General features: G+C 38.3%; 1 protein-coding gene across 2 annotated transcripts in view; it reads left to right on the forward strand.

Moving 5' to 3' along the window:
- Positions 1-19,120, forward strand: part of SEPTIN7 (septin 7) — a 69,141-nt gene that overhangs the window by 27,622 nt on the left and 22,399 nt on the right. For both annotated transcript variants that reach the window (XM_087767813.1, XM_087767820.1), the window contains exon 3: positions 12,848-12,954. In XM_087767813.1, coding sequence (XP_087623939.1) covers positions 12,848-12,954 — 107 coding nt within the window. The remainder of the gene's footprint in view (positions 1-12,847; positions 12,955-19,120) is intronic.

Below are 19,120 nucleotides of genomic sequence, written 5' to 3' on the forward strand. Positions count from 1 at the left end.
TTCAGAAGCAGCATAGATTTGGGCTGCCTACGTATAGCTATTATTTTCAGATGGAGCTAGCAGTTTATTTTCTCAATTTTATTCAAACTTCCTTATACTTTTTGAAGACTTTCCAACTGTCTCTTCTCCCAGTTCCTCTCATCCCAGCCCCAGGTTTTCCGTTGATTCTGGCGTATGCTTGCATGCTGGGTCACCTTCTGATGAGTATTGATGTTTGAGACACCTTACAGTGCAACATAACTACTGAATCTGCGGGCTTCATCCTTTTATTTCCCTGTCTTTTAGGCTGCTTCATTTAGGCCTTCATTTTTGTGGTCTTGACTTGTCTGTTGTCTTGCCTTTACTTTTCAGAACAGGGTTCCCGATAACACTATGGATATTCAAGTACAAAAAGTTGCCCTGTTTTTTTCATCATAGTAAGTTTGAACAATAACTGATGTTATTGAAACTGTAAAAGTGCCCCCACCCTTTTACAAGGATGTTGTACTACACAATGACCTATTTCAGCCGTAGCATTTGGAAACAGCTAGGAAGAACCCAGACTTGCATCTTCCTTTTCAAAAATATTAGAATCAATGCAAATTCCTTGGCAGTCACTGCCTTAGCCATGACTTTCTTTTGCAGTTCTTTACCTCATCTGGCTGCTTTTTTTTCATATTGATAGCAGTGGATTTCTTTGACGTGGCTTTCTTTCCTCTGACCAATCTGATGTGGCAAACTGTGTTTTTCTAGTCCTCCTTTGAACATTTTAATGTTGGTAGATCTGTAATGTGACCAGCATAAAGTTACCGCTGGAAAATAACTAGAGCTGCCATCTCCAAGATCACTGGTTCCTTTGAGAGGTTTCCCATCAGAATATGGCAAGGACGATTAGCATCACAGATGTTAATGGATAAAACACTGTACAGAAAACCACTCTTTTAATGTGGCACTGGAGTCGCTCTAAGACTTGTTTATTTCAGGGTTTGTGTTTTTCTCATTTTTTCCTAGCTTTTCAGTACTTGCACATCTTTAAAAACTGTAAAATTTAAATGAGTATTTTCATTTCAGTATTATGTGCTTGTCAGTTTATTTTCCCAAACCAGGTTATGGTGACTTCTAGGAAAATGAGACTTGAGTATTTTTTGCTGAAGCGGGGGACGGGGACGGGACCCAACCAAAAACTTGAAGGGTTTTCTTGCTTAATGAAAAACAGAACAAAGTGAAGGGGAAAAAATTAAACTCTGCATTCCATATGTGGTCAGCTTCTTTTCAACTAGTTTTTCTGTAGAGCTTTTTTTTACTAAGTAATTTTTTTTTTTTTTTAACAGATTCTGGAATTCCCCTTTCACACTGTTTCTTAATATAGTGGACAACCTTTTGAAGATGCTTGGATGGGAAAGTTTGGTTGATGTAGAGGGTGTCAGTTGCGTAAATAAGAGTATGGAAATGATTCTCCATCATTTTTAAGTACTTGAAGAGGCATATTGCATATTGGCCTCAGTGGCATTTATGAAGTGTTGTTCTGGTTTAATTAGGAAAAACTGTGATCCAACAACAGCAGCTGTTCCTCTAGGCTGAAGTTCAGATTTTAACCTGGCTGAAAGAACTAATAGCACTCGGCCCAAATTGGATTAGTGTGTGAATCCAGCTGGAGAATTTTCTGGGAGCTGCAAAGCAGGTTAGTCTTTGGTCCATTTGCAGCATGGTAAAAGAAAAATCTTGTGTCAACACAAATAAGGGGTGGCATGGAGGCTGGGTTTTAATTTTTTTTGGTGGCAGTACTGGTTGATATGACAGTGATTAGGCATTTGTTTCAGAAATTGTCAAAATGAGCCTCAGTTGTATTGAAATAATGCTTGCTTCTGGCTAAAAATCTTCAGCATTATAATTACTGACTATACTGTGGTGGTTGTAATGAAGGATCTATGTTTATGTCTGAGATTTTTCCTTGAAGAATTTTAAGACTTCTGTAGTTGGAAGAGCAGCTTGTCCTATGGATACCTTCATACTAAAAATACTAAATGAAGCTATGCACAAGTCAGTCTTGCAGGATGCAACTGAAAAATATTCCTAGCTAGGTGTTTAAAAATTGTATTTTGTGGATTCTGTATGTGTCTGAAATTGTTGAGAGCCTGGGGAGAGCACAACCTGTAGCACCGCCCAGCTGAAGTCATGCCTCAGATCAGCTGATGTTGATGGATGCATAACTCTGCACTTTGGCAACATGCTTTTGAGTTGACAGTTCTTTGAAGCACTGGTTGTTGCAGCTGTCCAATGTGGTGTAGGATGAAGGCAAGTCTTTGTTCCTTGTTTTAAAAAGAACAACTTGGAGTTTTGTAAATGACACATCATTTAGCATACACACAGTCTTGGCTTTAAATCCGTTCTTTAGGATGTATGTTTCAAGCAAAACATTTGTGGGGCATGGAAATCTTATTTGTATGTATTTTCAAATGACTCCCCAAGTTTTTATTAAATGAGAAGCTTTCACATATGTTAAACTGTAAATAAATAACTACATATTAATCAGATGTATCTTATTTGGACTTCCATGCATCAGTGAAGCTTTTCTTAATTTTTTTGTAAAGTCTCACTAGTAGAATTACTATTTCAGTATGAACAGGTAGATGATATACACTTTCAACAACGAACTTGAGTAGGAACCTGACGATTACTCAAGCAAATTCTTGAAGATGGCACATGAGGAGTGGGAAGCTTTTGCTGTGGGAAAGCAACATGAGACTTTTTCAATTCAGATTTTGAAGTTCAGATAAAATGAAAATCCATAGTACTGCAAAGGTGGTATCCTCATATTCTAACTTACAGAATGTAGAAATTACTAGAATATTTTGTCCTGCTAGCCCTACAAAAGCAAGTAACTTTAAAATCCACTGTGAAACTCGAAGCCTTAGAGTAGCACAAATATTGAAATAGGAGATGAGGTAAGATTTAGTGATATTTTGTATTAACAAGACTAATTTAAAGGGATACCATTACAGTGTAGTGGAGAAGGAATTGCAAGGTTTCTTTATTTTTTAGGTCTTGGAGGCATACAGTGCTGACAAAAATGTGGAATATATATGAAGTTGCTAATTTAGAGGAAACTGACTATTGGCAAGTATTTTATTCACTGCTTTTCTGCTACATCAGTGCCAGGCATAGAAACCAATAGCTGACCACTCAGCAGACGGTGGGAGAGAAAAGAGGATGTCAGGTTTTCACTGACTTAACAACTCCGTATTTTTTTTTTGCATGGCATTTGACTGAATGATTTAAAAATTTATGTGAGAAAATATTTTAAGAATTATGTTTTGTATTTCTTTTGCCTAAACTCATTGTGTATCATCCTCACCTTCTGTAAAGGACAAGCCTGTGACTTACCCGATTCTGCGTCCTTGGGTCTGGGCTATGTCCTCCCTAGCGGGCAGGAATTCCAGAAGGAGTCCTAGTCCACCTCCCATGTCTGTCCTTCACGCTCATCTGTTGCAGAACATAGCAAGCACACTAGGCAGGTCTTAGGATATCACCTTATCATCAGACCTATCAGTTTTCCTTTCAGCTTTGTAAATGTATGCTTCTGTTTTTGGCTACAAAAGCAGCTCAGTTTTCCTCTAAGTAATTATTAGAGAACTAAACAGTGGTGGCAGCAATTTGGAAGCAATTGCTTAGCACTTAGGCAAAACAGTTCTTCGGACCATATTAAAAAGGGTGTAGTCTTGACAGCCCAAGTTTATTCCAACCTACTTCAGCCTTTGTTAGAGATTAAAATACCCATTTTTACGACTACAGTGGAAGCTGTCTTATGGAGACAAAAGCATGTAACCGCCCCCAAGTAACTGAGGTATCAAATTTGTGTATTTTGCCAAGGTTGCTTAGAAGTGGCAGCAGCGTATCCAGCAGAGCACATCTCGGTGATCCTTTTGCTCCTTGTTTGACTAATACTAGACCAAATATTGAAAAGCATAATTCTCCTAACTTGCAAATTGCATTGCCCTAACTTTTCATTCCTTATTGCTCCAAAAATAATATCACTGGGGTAAATTTGCAGAATTCTGTTAAGCTATCTGTATCGTTCTCTTGCCACTTGTGCCAGTTAAGTGTCTTGTCCTAACATAGTTTCCCTTGTGGTGCCTGCAATAACAAGTGCTTCCAAAGACATTAAGGAGAGAAGGCATCAAGAGGCAAGGTATGAGGTATTGAAAGAAATTTTGACTAGCACTAGAAATCTTGTAAGTTTGGTCCTCTGTCAGATTTTTGTGGATTGGCTTAATAGCAGAATATCCCACCTGGGATATTTTGAGAGCACTCAACACTTACTTCCAGTAGGTTTTGTTGTGGTCACACGTAAATTTTCAAGGGAAGAGCTGATGCAGTGTTGAGTAAGTCAATCTAGGTGCTCTTTGTAGAGTTCTGTAGAGACTCATTAGTTTCCATGTAAACAAAAATAATTTTTGTCCTTTTGAAATTTTCTGTGATACTTACACCTTAGATGTATCAGTTGGGTGGTTTTTTGAGTAACATCCTGCCTAATGTGCTTCACCTTTCTCTCCTTTTGCTCGAGTTGATCTGTAATACTTCTTGTTCTTAAGCAGAATGCGAGTAATGCAAGCTATACTGTCTTTAAGGTGTTGCCCTTATATCTGCACCAAGTATTTTAGTCTTAAAGATTAAGTAAACCCAATCACTCATCAGCATATAGATAGCTGTGTGGGTTTTGTTTCTGCCCAAGTAATGAAAGATCCTACTGTGACTAATTAATCTGTGATCTGTTGATTAATTTACCTTTCATTCTTGAGTTAGAATGTTAGAATTTATGTTAGAAATTAGGTACTGGAAATGCTGTACAATTAGTTGTCAATAGTAATGTATAGATGACAAATTTAATGTTCCTGTCATCTCTCTTTTTTAAGTTCATATAATTGGGGAATTTAATGAATTATATTTGTCACTGTATATGTCTCGGAGAGTAAGTCCAGCTCTGCAGCTTTCCCTAGACACACAATTCTTCCAGACCAAGCAGTGGTGGTCTCAGATGTATGCTTTCTTAGCCTTAAAGAGAGCATCCTTCTTCAGCATCTTTCATAACTGTTCCTCTTGCTTTCATTTTGAAGCAATATGGGTTTTTTCTTCTCTTGTGAAGGCTCTTTATTTTGGCTTTCTCAAAGCCTGTGAAAATTCAAGGTATATGCTGATTTTGAGGTTTAACCATAGATTTGTTGTCCTGGAACTCTGCAGGTTCTGTCATTTCCAGTTGAATCCCTTAACCCAGTTATTTCACACAGAGCTTGTGCATTCAGATTTTCCATGTAGGTCAGTTTTGACAACTTCTTGTTGCTTGCAGTGTCTCTGAAACTGCATTGCAGTATGACTGCAGCTTGATCAGACATCGGAGTTTTCTTTTAACTAAAATAGGAAAAAAAGCGAGGTATGCTTTGGCAAACCTGGGCTGCAGCTGCTAATTGTATACTTGTAATTCCATGCAAGCTTGGATGCTGAAGCCCAGGTTGTCACATTTCAGCTGTTGTTGGTACTAGATATGGGTGGACCAGTGCCGTGGGGTGTTTTTTTCATGTGCAGTCATGTTGAAGAACTAAAAATGCAGAGAAGCTTGTGATTTCAGTTCCTTGGTTTTACTAGACTAGAACTTTTTTAAAAATGCTGAAAACTTGCTTCCTTTGCCTCATGTTTAATTAAGTAACATAGCCTATTTTAAATGGCTGCTTTGCAGAAATGCTATCTATCAGGAGCAAAGCCTATATATGTAATCAGAGCAAATGTGACTTCATGAAGTGCCACAAATTCTTTGATTTGTGAGTTGTTGGTGGTCGTTTCATTGCAGAGAAGAGATCTAGTTTTAAATGCAGATTTTTACATTTACCCTCCCCTCTTTTTGGAAACCTGTAGATTTGACTTACCTCATCTGTCTGGTGTCATCTTTCCCTCATTTTCCTATCGTCAAGGCTCTAATGCCCTGGTTTGTTGGATCGCTTCTTGCCTCACCATGCTGCGTTATGAATTCTAGTGCAAGTGGTGGATTGGGACTAGGGGACCATTTCTTTTGGCAGCAGCCAAAATCTCGCCTGTGAATTTAAGCCGTTGTTTCATGGCCTTTTTAATCTGTCAGTTGTAAAAAGCTAGAACTGCTGCTGCTTTGGGGGGAAATAATAGTACTTGAAAAATGCTATCTAGAATCTGTTGCAATATTCTTCTGAAGTACTTCCATTCCCTGCTTTTAATGGCTTTTCTGAATTTTTTAAATTGCATCTGTGACAAAACCGATATGCCAAGAGTCTGTCCTCAGTTATTGCACTTAAAATTTAAATTTTGCTCTAAGAAAGTTGATTAAATTCTTACTGTATCCTGAATGCTGAAATTTTGTTGCTGTTGATGCAGTTGCTTATAGGCAAAAGTGAATTTATCATTGGTAGACTTCCCTGTTACTCTGTTTTGCTAGGATCAGCTTTGTGGCTTAAACAGATGTCACTTCCATAATTTATGCTCCAAATTCAAGTTGTGAAACGGTGGAGCTTTGGGTTTCTTGCCTTTATAAGCATCTATAAAACACAAAGTTGAAGTTTTTGCAGGATTTCACATGACACCCTCCTAAATGGAAGTGTAGACATGTGGGAGCAGCTGTGTAGCACGGTGCTGCTCCCACTCTTCCTCCTGATGGGTTTCATGTGGATGTTCTTGTGTGTTTATCGAAATGTTGGTTCGTATTTTGTAGAGTGCTGAAGACAGGAACTAGCCTTTACGAAAGCTTCTAAAATCAGACTTAAAATTAAAAGCATCTTGTAGTCTCTGTTTTTGTGGTCATCTATAATGACATGGCAGAGCATCATTCCCCCTCTGCGAGAGGACGGTTCCATCATACCATTCGGTGTAGTTCAGGCTCTTTGATTATTCATGTAGCTTCCCTTCTGTATAAAAGCAAAAACCTGTGTGTTACAGTGCTATCAAAGCCATTGCACATTTGCATAAAGCCGCAGGTGCTGTCATGCGCATAAAGTGTGAATTGTACAAGGATGAAAGAAGATGAAATGCATTATTTTTTATGTCTTCTGACAAGCTTTTTATCCCTCTTTGAGTCACCAGCAATCAAACTGGATGGGATTATACTTAAGCAAAAACTGTCACAATAATTAGAATTTATAAAATGGAAAAAAATCCATGAAAAAACTTGCTCACCTGCTAAAAATAAAATATACTTTGATGTAAACACTCTGTATATGTAAGTTGTGGAGAAGTACAGCATTTTTCTGTTGAATTTGATCCCTTTGTAATAACCCTTTGGGGTTATCAAATACACAAAAAATGTCTGCACCCTCACATCAGAGAAGAAATGTGTTGTTGGATATCTTCATTCTGATAAAGCGGTAAAGCAACTGCAGCTTGTGTTTGACTGTATCAAGTAACTCTAAATACAGACTTCTACTTAAAATGCAGTGGAAGCTTTGAAAAAAAATGGTGCAATTTGTAGCAAACCCGTTAACCCTGGGACATTAAGTGTTGGTGACTTGCCTCTAATAAGCTACAAGCCCCACTGGGAGGAATTACCTTCTCTCAACCATCAGAGTTGTTAGCATTTGATGCATCTTCTGAATCTGCAGTTCATACCGTCCTCAGTTAATAGATACGGCAGCAGAGACGGGGTCGTCTTCTTGCTGCCAATACGCGAAGCATGCTTCTTTGAGCAATTTCACTGAAGTCTCAGTTTACGATGCTGTGATTGCCAAAAGCTTTTTCCTTGCAGGTGGGTGGTTCCTAGGCAGTCTTGTAGTCCCACCTGGAGCTTGGGAAAGCAACTTGAAATTCCTAAGTCCAGATAGCACGTGTGGTCACATTCCCAGTGGTGCAGTTGACTGTCACAGGCCATGAGCATGAAATACTGTTTGACTGATACATAGCCAAGTAATTGTTAGTGAAGAATAGAAAAACTTCTGGTGATTTCCACAACAGTAATTTCTTTCTTATTTAATGAAGAAGTAGGAAATAAAACATGCAGAGAGCACACAGAGAATGTTCAATATTGGTTAGTGATCTTGATCACTTGATATGTTTAATGAACTCTCACATGGGGTCATAAATCTAAGAATGTAAGTAATGCTTTTAAGTTAAGGGCTTGGATTTTAGAAAACAAGATCCTAAAAATACAGTAGAAAACTGATTCTGGATTTTCAGAGTGATGTGGTAGCTAGAAGATGTAGTGTGGTGCATTATCAGGAGATTTAATATATGAATGAGAAAATAGCAGTCTCCAATAGGAGTTAAATATACAGCTGGAAGCTGGATTGGGCTGGACTGCTTGTCCATTTCTGTTGTAGGTATTTGAGTCAGAATGGCGGAGGCTGAGAAGTTGGAGGAGGTTGGAAATACGCCACATTCTCAATGTGCTACAACACTGAACGGTGAAAAAAGCAGCATCCTTAAGATTTAAGGATAACAATTCTCGCTTCTATTATCACAGGGAGGAGATGCTTGCAGTTTAAGTTTCTTTGTAGTAATAAAGTCCTAACAAGAGCTGATGAAGTTGAACTGAAAAAAACCCATGTATTGAACACTTGCAACTTAGCTGTGAGTAGATTTTCTAACTGGTTATCAAAGATAAGAATTTCTGGTTCATTTACAGGGAGTGATTTGGAAATGAAGGTGAAAGATTTATGTAGCTCACTTGAGAACAACCTGAGTTACTTATTTTATATTTCATTTCTGGAGCACTTCTTTACCCCCGTTCCTATGGATTGCACTTCATTGTCCCAGTTTTTTAATTGTTAATTCTCTGTACTTACCTGCTTTAATATTATTCTGGAGACTACATACCATGGTTTGCAAACCATTCCAGTGGTTGCCGGTAATCTCTTCTGGCCCCCAAAAATGTGCTTGAGATATAAAAGAAAAAGCTGAATGTGTTGTGTGTGTTGGTTTTGGTTTTTTCTTCCCCTCCCTTCTCATGTTACATCTAGTCTCATCTGCGTAGAGAAAAAGGGAAGCACTTCATCAGTGTTTTGTTTACAGAAGAAGAAATTTTGATATCCAAGGTTAAATTTAAATGGTGTGCCATGGGCCATCTGTATAAGGGTGCTAGTTGTCCACAGGTAATTGTTAAACCAAGTGTATAAGCAAAGCTCCAATATTTGTGCAGCCATTTAGAAATTCGTAGCCTTGAAGAGTTGGAACTTTTTGCTAGTCCTGTAAGAGCTGACAAAAGATTCTGACCTTTGCAAGACTGACAGGAGTATGTTAGTAAAAGTACATGCTTATTTCTACCGACAAGAGTGGCCAGGTCCATGTATTTGAATGTGATTATAGAGGAAAAATAGTTTGAGAAAATGCTGGAATTTTGAAACACTGATTTGCTGATAAACATGAGACATAAAATAATGAAGAAAAAGAACCATGTATTTGTTCAGAAGAACTTGAAGCATGTATGAAACATTCAGTGGGGGTGTGAGGGCAAAGTAAAAGCAGTAGCTGGATACCAAAAATAATTGAACTCTTGGATTCAGGATTATCCTGCAAAGTCAAAGTATTTTTTTTTCTTTTTTTGAAACAAAACATTTCATGCTGAAAACAGAAGACATAGGATATTTCTAAAAATCACTCACTCTAAATGAGGCAGCTAGATCTAGTTGCATCATGATGCATTGAGTGATTGGAAGTTATTACTGCTGAAATGGTTCTGTTACCTTGCATCTTTTTGCCACTTAATGTAATGGTGAAAGGGCAAAAATCTCATCAGAAATGCTTACTGAGAGTGGGAAGATGCATTTTATTTGGGATGAGTCTTTTTTTTTTTTTTTTCTTCCATGTTAGGGCAAAGTAAATTTCACTTGTTTTCCCTGTTCTCTTGTGTTTTGTTTGTCGTATTCATAGCCCGTTGCATCCTTGGAAGCTGCATTCCCAGCCCTTCCAGTAGGGAATCCTTTCAGGTGAATTTGGGTTGAACAAGGTTCTACATGGGAAGAACAAAGGGTTTTGTTTGGGTTTTGTGGCTTTTTTTGTTTTGGTTTTGGTGTTGTCTTTTTTTTTTTTTTTTTTTCCCTGACCATATTTCTAGCTAAGATCAGAATATTTTCATGTCTCCAAAAGGCTGCTAGAATTGTTCAAATACACTTGGTTTCTTTAATTCTGCTTCCCCTGTAGTCAGCAGAGAAATTCCTGTTTGATTACAGTGGACGCAGCATGACTAGCCATAGTACAATATTGAATGTTCCAGTTACGTTTTTTACATACAGCTTCAGTGTAATTGTTTTATTTGATATTATAGCCTTTTACTACCATCATAGGTGTTAACTGTTATGTGGTCTAAGGCACAACTGCGTCCAGGATTGGTGTATTGATGCAAACTCTTACATGTAAAACCTCAATTACTGGTAGTAGTTGAGCAGTCTAAACTGTTACAGTCTGCACTAGCTGATTAAAGTTAGCATGGGTAGGAGTATCTAGGAGGCTAGGCACCTTTGGGAACAAGGTAGTACGTAAATATCCTTAGCATACTTGTCTTTTCGCTAATGTCAGCTCAAAACTGCCTTCCCATCCTTGCTACTGTAAGGGGAGGGGGCAACAAACCTCAAATTTATCCAGGCGTAATGCTTCGGCAGTTCAGGAATTGTTTGGTATGGAGTGCCACAGCTGCAGGAACCGTCTAAGGAGAGCTGCTGGTTTTCCATCGCATTCTTTCAAAGCTGAAAATCTTATTTCCGTATGTTGAATTTCAATGGCAACTTGACAAGCACTGTGATTTTCAGGAGAAGTGGTTGTTCTGAGCGTTTTCGACTTTAAATTCTGTAGCATGTTAAGACAAGCAATAGCCCTAATAGAAGGGAGAAGAAGGAACAACCCTTTTTGTGTATTTAAGTAGAATCTGATGTACAAATCTTTCTTCAATAGTGCAGTAGGGTGCCTTTTGCAGAATTATGGTCAGCTAAAAAAGCAATGTTCACTGAAAGGGTATGAATTGTACATTGTAAAATCGGAGCCCTCCTCTTGGGGGGTTCAGTAGGGTGGATAAAAAACTCTTCAGTTTAACTGGAATGGTACGTGCATCTTGAGCAGAGTTGGGAGGTGGAGAAGGTTAAGCTTCAAACTGGCTGCAGCTATGAGGTTGGAAAGCTGTGCTTTTCAGAAGCTTCTTTCTATTGCAGACTTGGTAGGGAGGCCTCTCAGTTGCAGCCGACCCTGCCCTGAAGATCTTGCAAGAGCAGAGTAGAAGACGTGTGTCTCTTACAACCAGACACTTTTAGGCACTGTATTTACCGCGTAGTTCTGAAATGGCTAATGCATCTGACCACAGGATAAGGCAGAATCTGCAGTGGTAGTAATGAAATGCTTGTCAGCAAGCCTGTCCCTTCTGGCTCACATGTAGCTGTCCTGCTGGGGATAGTGTTCCCAGCCCTGCTATCTTGAGGTTATAACTTGAGTATCCCCTAGTTCCTTGGCTGCCGCAGCCCATCTTCCCAGCTGTAGCCAGACCCTGCTTGCAACATGGGTTAGCTCATCTGTCGGACAGGGTGGGGTTTGAAGAACAAGCACAACTAATAATGTAGCCAGCCTGCAGGAGCTCTGGTTGCAATGTTTCATCAGCTGCTAATCCATTTACAGTATAGCTAATCAGATTGCTCCGTTTGGTGCTGCAGAGACTTGTGCTCCACCATTGTAGGCGAAATGGCTGATGTGTATAAGCTAGCTTGTGTATGAAATCGAGCCAGCTATTACAGTGGAGACAAGGTCTTGTCTGCTGAGGTTCGTAGCTACTTTCTGTTTTGTAACTCGAGTGCTTGCATTAACCCAGGACATTTATCTCAAGACGAGTTTTGAAGGTTACTGAGTTTAGTCTCTAAATCAACTGTTATTTGTTGGGGATGGGGAGGGATTAGTGGGTTAGGTTTTTTCTTTTCAAAGTCAGGTCGTGCAGCTCATTCTCCTCCCCCAGCGAAAGTATGTAGTTTGCACCCAAATTCATTAGCTTAAGAGCAAATTTTTGTGTGACCGTTTCTGTTTAGGTCAATGTACTAACAGCACTGCATATGAAAACTTAAACAGAAAGCATCATTTTCAAATATTTTTTTCCTTAGGTCTCATGCCAGTGTGAATTGTTGCGTTGAAGTAGTTTCTTTACGATAGAAAACTAAGCAAAAGACTTGTATTTTTAAATACTCTAATAAGTAGTTGATCTGAAATTCTTGCTCCTGTCTCTGTAGAGCTGTAAATGAGGGGTAATCTTTGCTGTGGGAATTGTAACTGTATTTGCTTGGATTGTCATGGCAGTAGCGTCTCCAGATTCTTCAGCAAGGCTGACTTATTGTTGCTCATGAACAAATTACCAAAAAACAAACAAAATCCAATCCCCCTTCCCTGCCCCAACAACAACAAAATTCCCAGGCAAACCACAAAGTTCTGAAACTTCATTTTAGCTCTTGTGGCTTTAGTAGTTGGACCAAACTAATCTCAATCTCTCTTCCCCACCCCACCCCCTTCTTCTTTCTTCCCCTCCCTGACAGTAAGACTTTCAAATAATACTTGAAATACAGGAGATAGCTTTGTCTGCTTTGGCATTATCATAGGAAGTCATACCAGGAATATAGCTTGTTTATAAAATTGAATGTGGAGTAATATCATCTTTGTGTGTTCTAGTGGGAGTAGTGGAGAAGTGCTAAATGCATTCAGTCTATAGAATCCAACAGTGACAGTTGGATTTGCAGGGTTTTCCTTGAAATTGGAAAAGATAATAGATTCTCAAAGCCTTATGCTTTCGCAGTGCATGTTTTCAGGTACTACGTTTCAAGAGTATTTGAAATGTAGATCTAAATGTTTATACTTGGTGTGATATTCCCGGTTTTACTGAAACTGTTCTGTTTTCTTCCAGGTGAATCCGGACTGGGCAAATCAACATTAATCAACTCGTTATTCTTAACAGAATTGTATTCCCCAGAGTATCCAGGTCCTTCACACAGAATTAAAAAGACTGTACAGGTATGTCTGGGGGAAAAAAACTGCAGCTTGAATAATATAACTTGCAATTTAGTAATGTAAGATGATACAGTTGTCACATAAGCACCTATGTTTCAAATAAATTTAGCCATGATGTGAACCACTAAGAAATAGTCAGTGTCTTTCAGTGTACCTTAGCTATGCAAAACTTCCAGGTTTTGGCCATTGAACTATGGGAGCCCTGAAGTGAAGTACTTTGTGTGCTGCCTGTACTTTAGAAACCTTGTATAGGTGCAGTCCTGTTTGGGAATGGAATGTTTTATTATCAATTAAAATATTGAGTATATCTGTAGAAATATGTAGATGGGCACTAAAACCCCTGACTGTTTAAGGCAGGCTTTTAGAAACCATGTCTTAAAGGATTTGACGTAAGTGTAAGGACCTAAGGTATAAAAGTATCCACCAATCTTTTGCAGCCTGTATCCTTTGTGGTACATTTTTTTTACCTATTATAAGTTGTTATTCTGAAACATATTAGGGACTAGGGTGAACCTGGCTGACTTTAAGCACTAGACTTAAACAGGCAAAGAAGATGTTCCTGCAAGCGCATGATACAACTGAAATATTTAGGCTGGAAAACTGAAGTTGATCCATTTGTTTTGTATAATAATTTGCCATTGGTAAGTATTTTCTCTCAAAAAAAAAAAAAAGGAGCATGCTTTTTGTATTATAAGAAGGTTATTAAAAAAACCCCAGACCTCATACTAAGAAATAATTAAATAATGTTGTGGGTAGTTTAGGAAATCATTATGTTTCAGCGGGGTCTTTTCTGCCTTCACAGCTGAGCAGCTGAATAAGGATTCATGAGCTCTGTTCATCTCTCTTGATGTGCATCAGACACTTGTTTAAGATTTTGGTGAAGAAAGCTTGTGATTACCTAACCTCGGACAGATGAGAACCAGGGGTTGCTTACCATTGCTGCTGTTGTCCAGCAGAGTCACTCCAGCTGCAAAATGGCAGTCTTCTATAACCTCAGCTGTGGCTGAAGTGATTGCGCAATTACAGAGCTGCCATAAATTGATTTAGCCTTGTGTTGAGTTAGAAGGGTGTGCAAGGTGCTAAACAGAAGCTGTAAAATTGAATGCTTTTTTTTTTTTTTATTCAATGGAGTTGAATAACTCTGCTCCAGTACTATGATCCACTGACCTTACTGTTTTGTGGGGCTTTTGGTTTGTTTTTGGTTGGGGTTTTGGGTAAGGCTTTTTTTAATGCAGTCTCAAAACACTGAATAATTACCACAGGGCCAGGAAAAAGTTAGTTATGCTCATACTAAGAAGGTTAAATGACATTGCTTGTTAGCTCAACATCAAAGTCTTAAATACCAATACAAAATGCATTTGCTGCAGAATATCAATTTTTTAATTTAAAGAAGTCTTTTGAACATCCTGAGTTTGATGAACAATGTATTTATTTTTTCTAAGCTTTGGTCATGTCTATTAGGCTATTTTATCAGCTTAATGTAAAACCATAGTGACTGACAAAATGGACTTAAAAGCTTGTTAGCAGGGGCATTAGACAATTATTTGAATTAGAAGGGTTGAATTTATGTACCTGTTTCAAAGAGATGTTAAGTGGGATGGAAAAGGTGTGCAAATAGTTTAGCTCTGGTATAATATACTTATTAATGAAATAATCAGTGACTGTTGGAAAAATTAGTAGAAGTGTGACTTCTTTTTTATTGGGAGACAGGCATAGTGTGATTTCATTACTGTTGATTACACATTGGTTTAGAGGAAGCTAAACCAATTCAGGTTATGTTCATTGAATAATAGTTTACAGAACTTAAGGGTGAGTTGGATTCCCTGTCATTGGAAGTTTGTTTGGTTTGGTGGTTTTTGTTTGTTTGGGTTTTTTTTTTGGGGGGGGGGAAATCATAGGAAGAATTTACATACAAACTGACAAAAAAAAAAAAACCCAAGACATCTTTCAAAGATAACTCAGTCCCATCTTGGCTAAAGGTGGATCAGTGTAGGAAAAATTAAACTAAAACTGTGTGTGTGGAGCTCCTGGAATCTGAGTTAAGTATTTTCATCTGTTAGGTGGCAAGATTAGATGATCTGTTCATACTGACCTTTTGAGTTCTTCAGAGGTGGTTTGATTTCTATTAATTTACTGGTTGAAGAAAAAACCCCAAACTCTTCAGGAAGCTTTGCTTAATTTTTTAATTGATTTTTTTTTTTAAGACATGTAAAGCTAAAAAAAAAAAAAATTGGCTGAAAAGCCAATGCATTTTTTCCTGCTTCCAGTGTGTGGGCTAAAGCCTGACGGTGGCTGAGAAGAGCTAGACAAAACTATTTTCAGTAGTGAATTGGGGTCTATCATGATTAGCAAATAATAAGATTGGAATAAAATATATTTAACGACCACCTTCCCCCTTAGGAACTATTGCTTACTTTATCTAATGAGTATTTTTTTGTTGTTGGAGTACTCTTGTAGTGCAACATAGCTTTGCTTTCAGTTACTTGTTGTGATGAGTGAAAAATCGCTAAGTGTAGCATTTTAAGAAGAACACGGAAACTGTCTTATTTCAGTGTCGGTGTCTAAGTGAGGATAAAATTCTTTCCCCCTACAACCTTGAAAATTGTGTGTGCTAGCAACTATGTGTATGATGTGGAGGTGATTCCAGTCAAATGTTAAGTCAAAGAATTAACAGTGGGAGCTGCTCTTTGGATCCATGGGATTTGTACTGTTTGCCAGTGTAAACTGTTCTAAGTTGAGGATGTGAAGGGTTTTCTAGGGCGGAGATGAGAAAGAGCACCACAGCTTCCTAAAATCTTGATGCTAATAATCGCCTGCTCTTATATGGTGGGAATAACTTATTGATCAGGAATTGTATAAGAGAGTCTTGCATAGCTAAATAGAAACTGTGGTTTGGGCTTGAAAACAATTGCAGTTTGAAGTTGTTTTGTGAGGCAGGTCCTTTGTATTAATTTCACGGAAAACACAGGAAACCAGTTAATACTAAGTGATTTGATGTCAGATGAATTCAAAGGAAACTTCTTCAGAAATGATGGGGTATGAAATATGTTTTCTCTGATCATTATTTGAATCTATTAAATGGAGTATGGTAAAGGCTTGTTTAATCCATTAAAAATAGTCAAGCTGTAATAGGCATCATGTCATGAATGCTGTGCAGTAACTGCCAAGGAGACCCGTATGACCCAGTTGACTGGAGTGCATGGGAAAATGGCCGTTTGGAGGAGCCTTCTATTAAAAAGTTTTAAATTCCAAGACTTGAACTAATGTTTTCCATGAATCCCTTGGGAATACTTGTAAATCAGATGATAGGATGCAGTTGGATGCTTAACTATGAATGACACTAGTTTACAGTGATTTTCTGGATCTTTTCCAGATGTTGCTGCTTTCTGTGCGTTTGACCATGTATGGACACATCCATTTAGGTTAGAAATATGCAACTTTACAGAGGCTTTATGGCAGGTTCTTCACCTACTATCTCTTACAAGTAGTCTCTACCGCTTACAACACAAGCATAGGACATTTAATTTGATCAAGTAATGTTTCTTGTTCTGTAGGTTTTTGAAAACCCCGCTCTGATAGCAAGATACCTACATGAATTTATGAAAAGTAAGAATTAATTTAAATCCTCACCACCCAGTAAGGTATTAGCACTGCCTGCAGAGATTCAGTTACTGCAGACCATCTGTCAGAAGGTGACTTCACAAATTCAGTCACACTTACATTTTACAAGCATACAGAATCAGGAAAAATGTTTGGCGTGGCATTTCTGAGGATCTCCTGACCTTCCCTTTCCTTTGTTATAAACACATGTTCAAGATAATGTTTTATTAATTGCTTCTTTTGTAAAAGCATTCCACTGTGAGTGCTTAATAATTTAATAGTTATTGCTGGGAATTTTTGTGCTGGAGAATAAAGCCGATACCTTGTAGCACTTGGCGAGTGTACAGCTCTGCACATTATCATCTTTAGTATATTGAAAGTGTTACAGGCTTCTTACACTGGCAGAGAGCTTGGTTATAGGAGGGCTTTGTGGTTACTATACGTAAGATAGCAAAAAGAATGCGAGGAATCAGAAGTTAATCTCCTGTGTGCTAAAGCTTGTGAGCAGTAAACTCTTGGCTGAGTTGAGTGTGTGGCTGGGGATTACTGTCTTCACTTCTGGCGTCGATTGTGTACAAGTAGACTTCTTGAGGCAGAAAAATACATTCACCACAATTAAAATGTTTTTAAAGCACTGCATGTATTCCTAGGTTCTCATGGCTTTGGACTGGACACTTTCGGAAGGATGGGAGTGGTACAGTTAGTGAAAGGGTAACTTCGTGGTGTCTTAGGCTGGTGTGTGTTGGGGTTTTTTTATTTCTTAAACCTTCCTAACCTTGCAGTAAGGCTTGCTCAAGTAGGAGATTGAATTGGGTAGCCTTGAAGTCCACCCCAACCTGGATTCTTCTGTGACTAGTATCCATGTAGCCCATTGTTGGGGACTCTTGTTTTATGAAGATGCCTTACTGATACTTTTTTGTCTTTTTGTTAGGTGAGGAACCACCTCATGACGATTGCATGCTGTAGACAGCCATACTGTAGCCGAGTTAATTTTTTGAGACCTAGCAGTGAAAGCGATTGATCTGGCTTGGGTAGGATCCCTAATAAGTAGATAAAAATAGCATCCTGCATACTTAGAGTTTAAATATGGAGCTTTCTTTGCAGTCAGTTACTGTTTTCTGTGTTTCTGTGTATTCTCTTCCGAATCAGAATCATTGTTTTGCTTGTGCAAGAGGTATTTAGTTTGACTTTTTGCAGAATGGTAATTTATCTTGTAGATTTACATTGCATCACGTAACCAGTGATGGCAAAGTGTTTGCAATAATGTTCAGGTGTGGCTGTGAGAGAGTCTGGTTCACCTACGTAGGGATGTGCAAGCGCTTAAGCAGCATTGATACGATCTCTCAAATCTTGAGCTGGTCAAGAGACCATCCAGATAGGATTTATTATCCAAGCTTCTACTCTCTGAAAATTCATTACTGAATGTTCTTGCAGGTGTTCACCTAGTTACATTTAACTTTCTTTTCTCTCCCCAGTTAGGGTTCAGGAGGCTTAAGAAATGTTAAGGAATGAGCAACAAGGTGTCATCAATGTCTGCCAACTCGTGTGTGGCTCTGAATAAATGGCTTGCACGGTTGATTTCTTGAATCCATATCTAGAAAATGGCATCACTAGTGATTTAATAGAAATTGTCTTAATATCAGGGGAAAAAAGTATGATTAAACGTGTGAGCAATTGGAAAGAACCAGTATGCTAACATGAGTTTGTCATTTCTTACTGCTGTGGATCAGACTGACTGATGGTCAGTGGTGTACAGCGCTTTCTCAGGCAGATACACCTGACATTGGCATTATCAATAATTACTGAGATACGAGTAGAAAGAAAGGGGTAGCAGTCCATTTGCTGTTTAGCCTAAATTTTCTGTGTTGTGACGTGCTTACTGCAAGCTGACTGAGCTGTGCTGCAGATGGGTGGTCACAACTCGAGGCAGGCGTTCCCACGCCCAGGACTTGCATCATGCCTTGTGCTGATGCAGTTGCCTTCGGAGCCAGGTTTCCATCAGTCACCTGAGCTAACAGGAACCAATCCATTACGGTCACATGAGGTCTAGCTCAGCAGATTGCAGCTAGATTGTATTACTTTCCAATATCAATCTGTTTGTAACAGGAGACCATCACTTTCTGTGATTCCTTTCCCAGGCATTATACTAGCTGAAGAATAAATGTATTCTTAAAAATACATTAACAGGACTAGAAATGTAGTGTCTAAGGTGCTTGGGGGGAGGATTATTTTTGAAAAGTGTGATTTTCTTTGAAGTGACTGAAGTTCACAATTTCAGCAAGTATAATGCCTCGTGTATCAGAATGTCTGGATATCTCAGAATATTTTTATTTTAATTTTTTTTTTAAAAAAATACCGGTATTAGTATTGTTCGTTAGGGTTTTTCCTGTTTTGACAGGAGTTAAAATATTAAGATCTCCTATATATTTAGATGAGTTATTTTATCATTGACTTTATTTAAATTATGACCCTTTTTTCTTTTAAGAAAAAAAGATTATCAAATCATTGGAATTTTATAAGCAAAACACGGACTCCCCAGTATCCCTTTGAAGCAGAAAAGTTAGCAATT

The sequence above is a fragment of the Nipponia nippon genome, unplaced genomic scaffold (genome assembly GCF_047370975.1).
Source record: "Nipponia nippon isolate SJK-2023a ecotype South Korea unplaced genomic scaffold, ASM4737097v1 scaffold_1, whole genome shotgun sequence".
NCBI lineage: Eukaryota > Metazoa > Chordata > Aves > Pelecaniformes > Threskiornithidae > Nipponia > Nipponia nippon.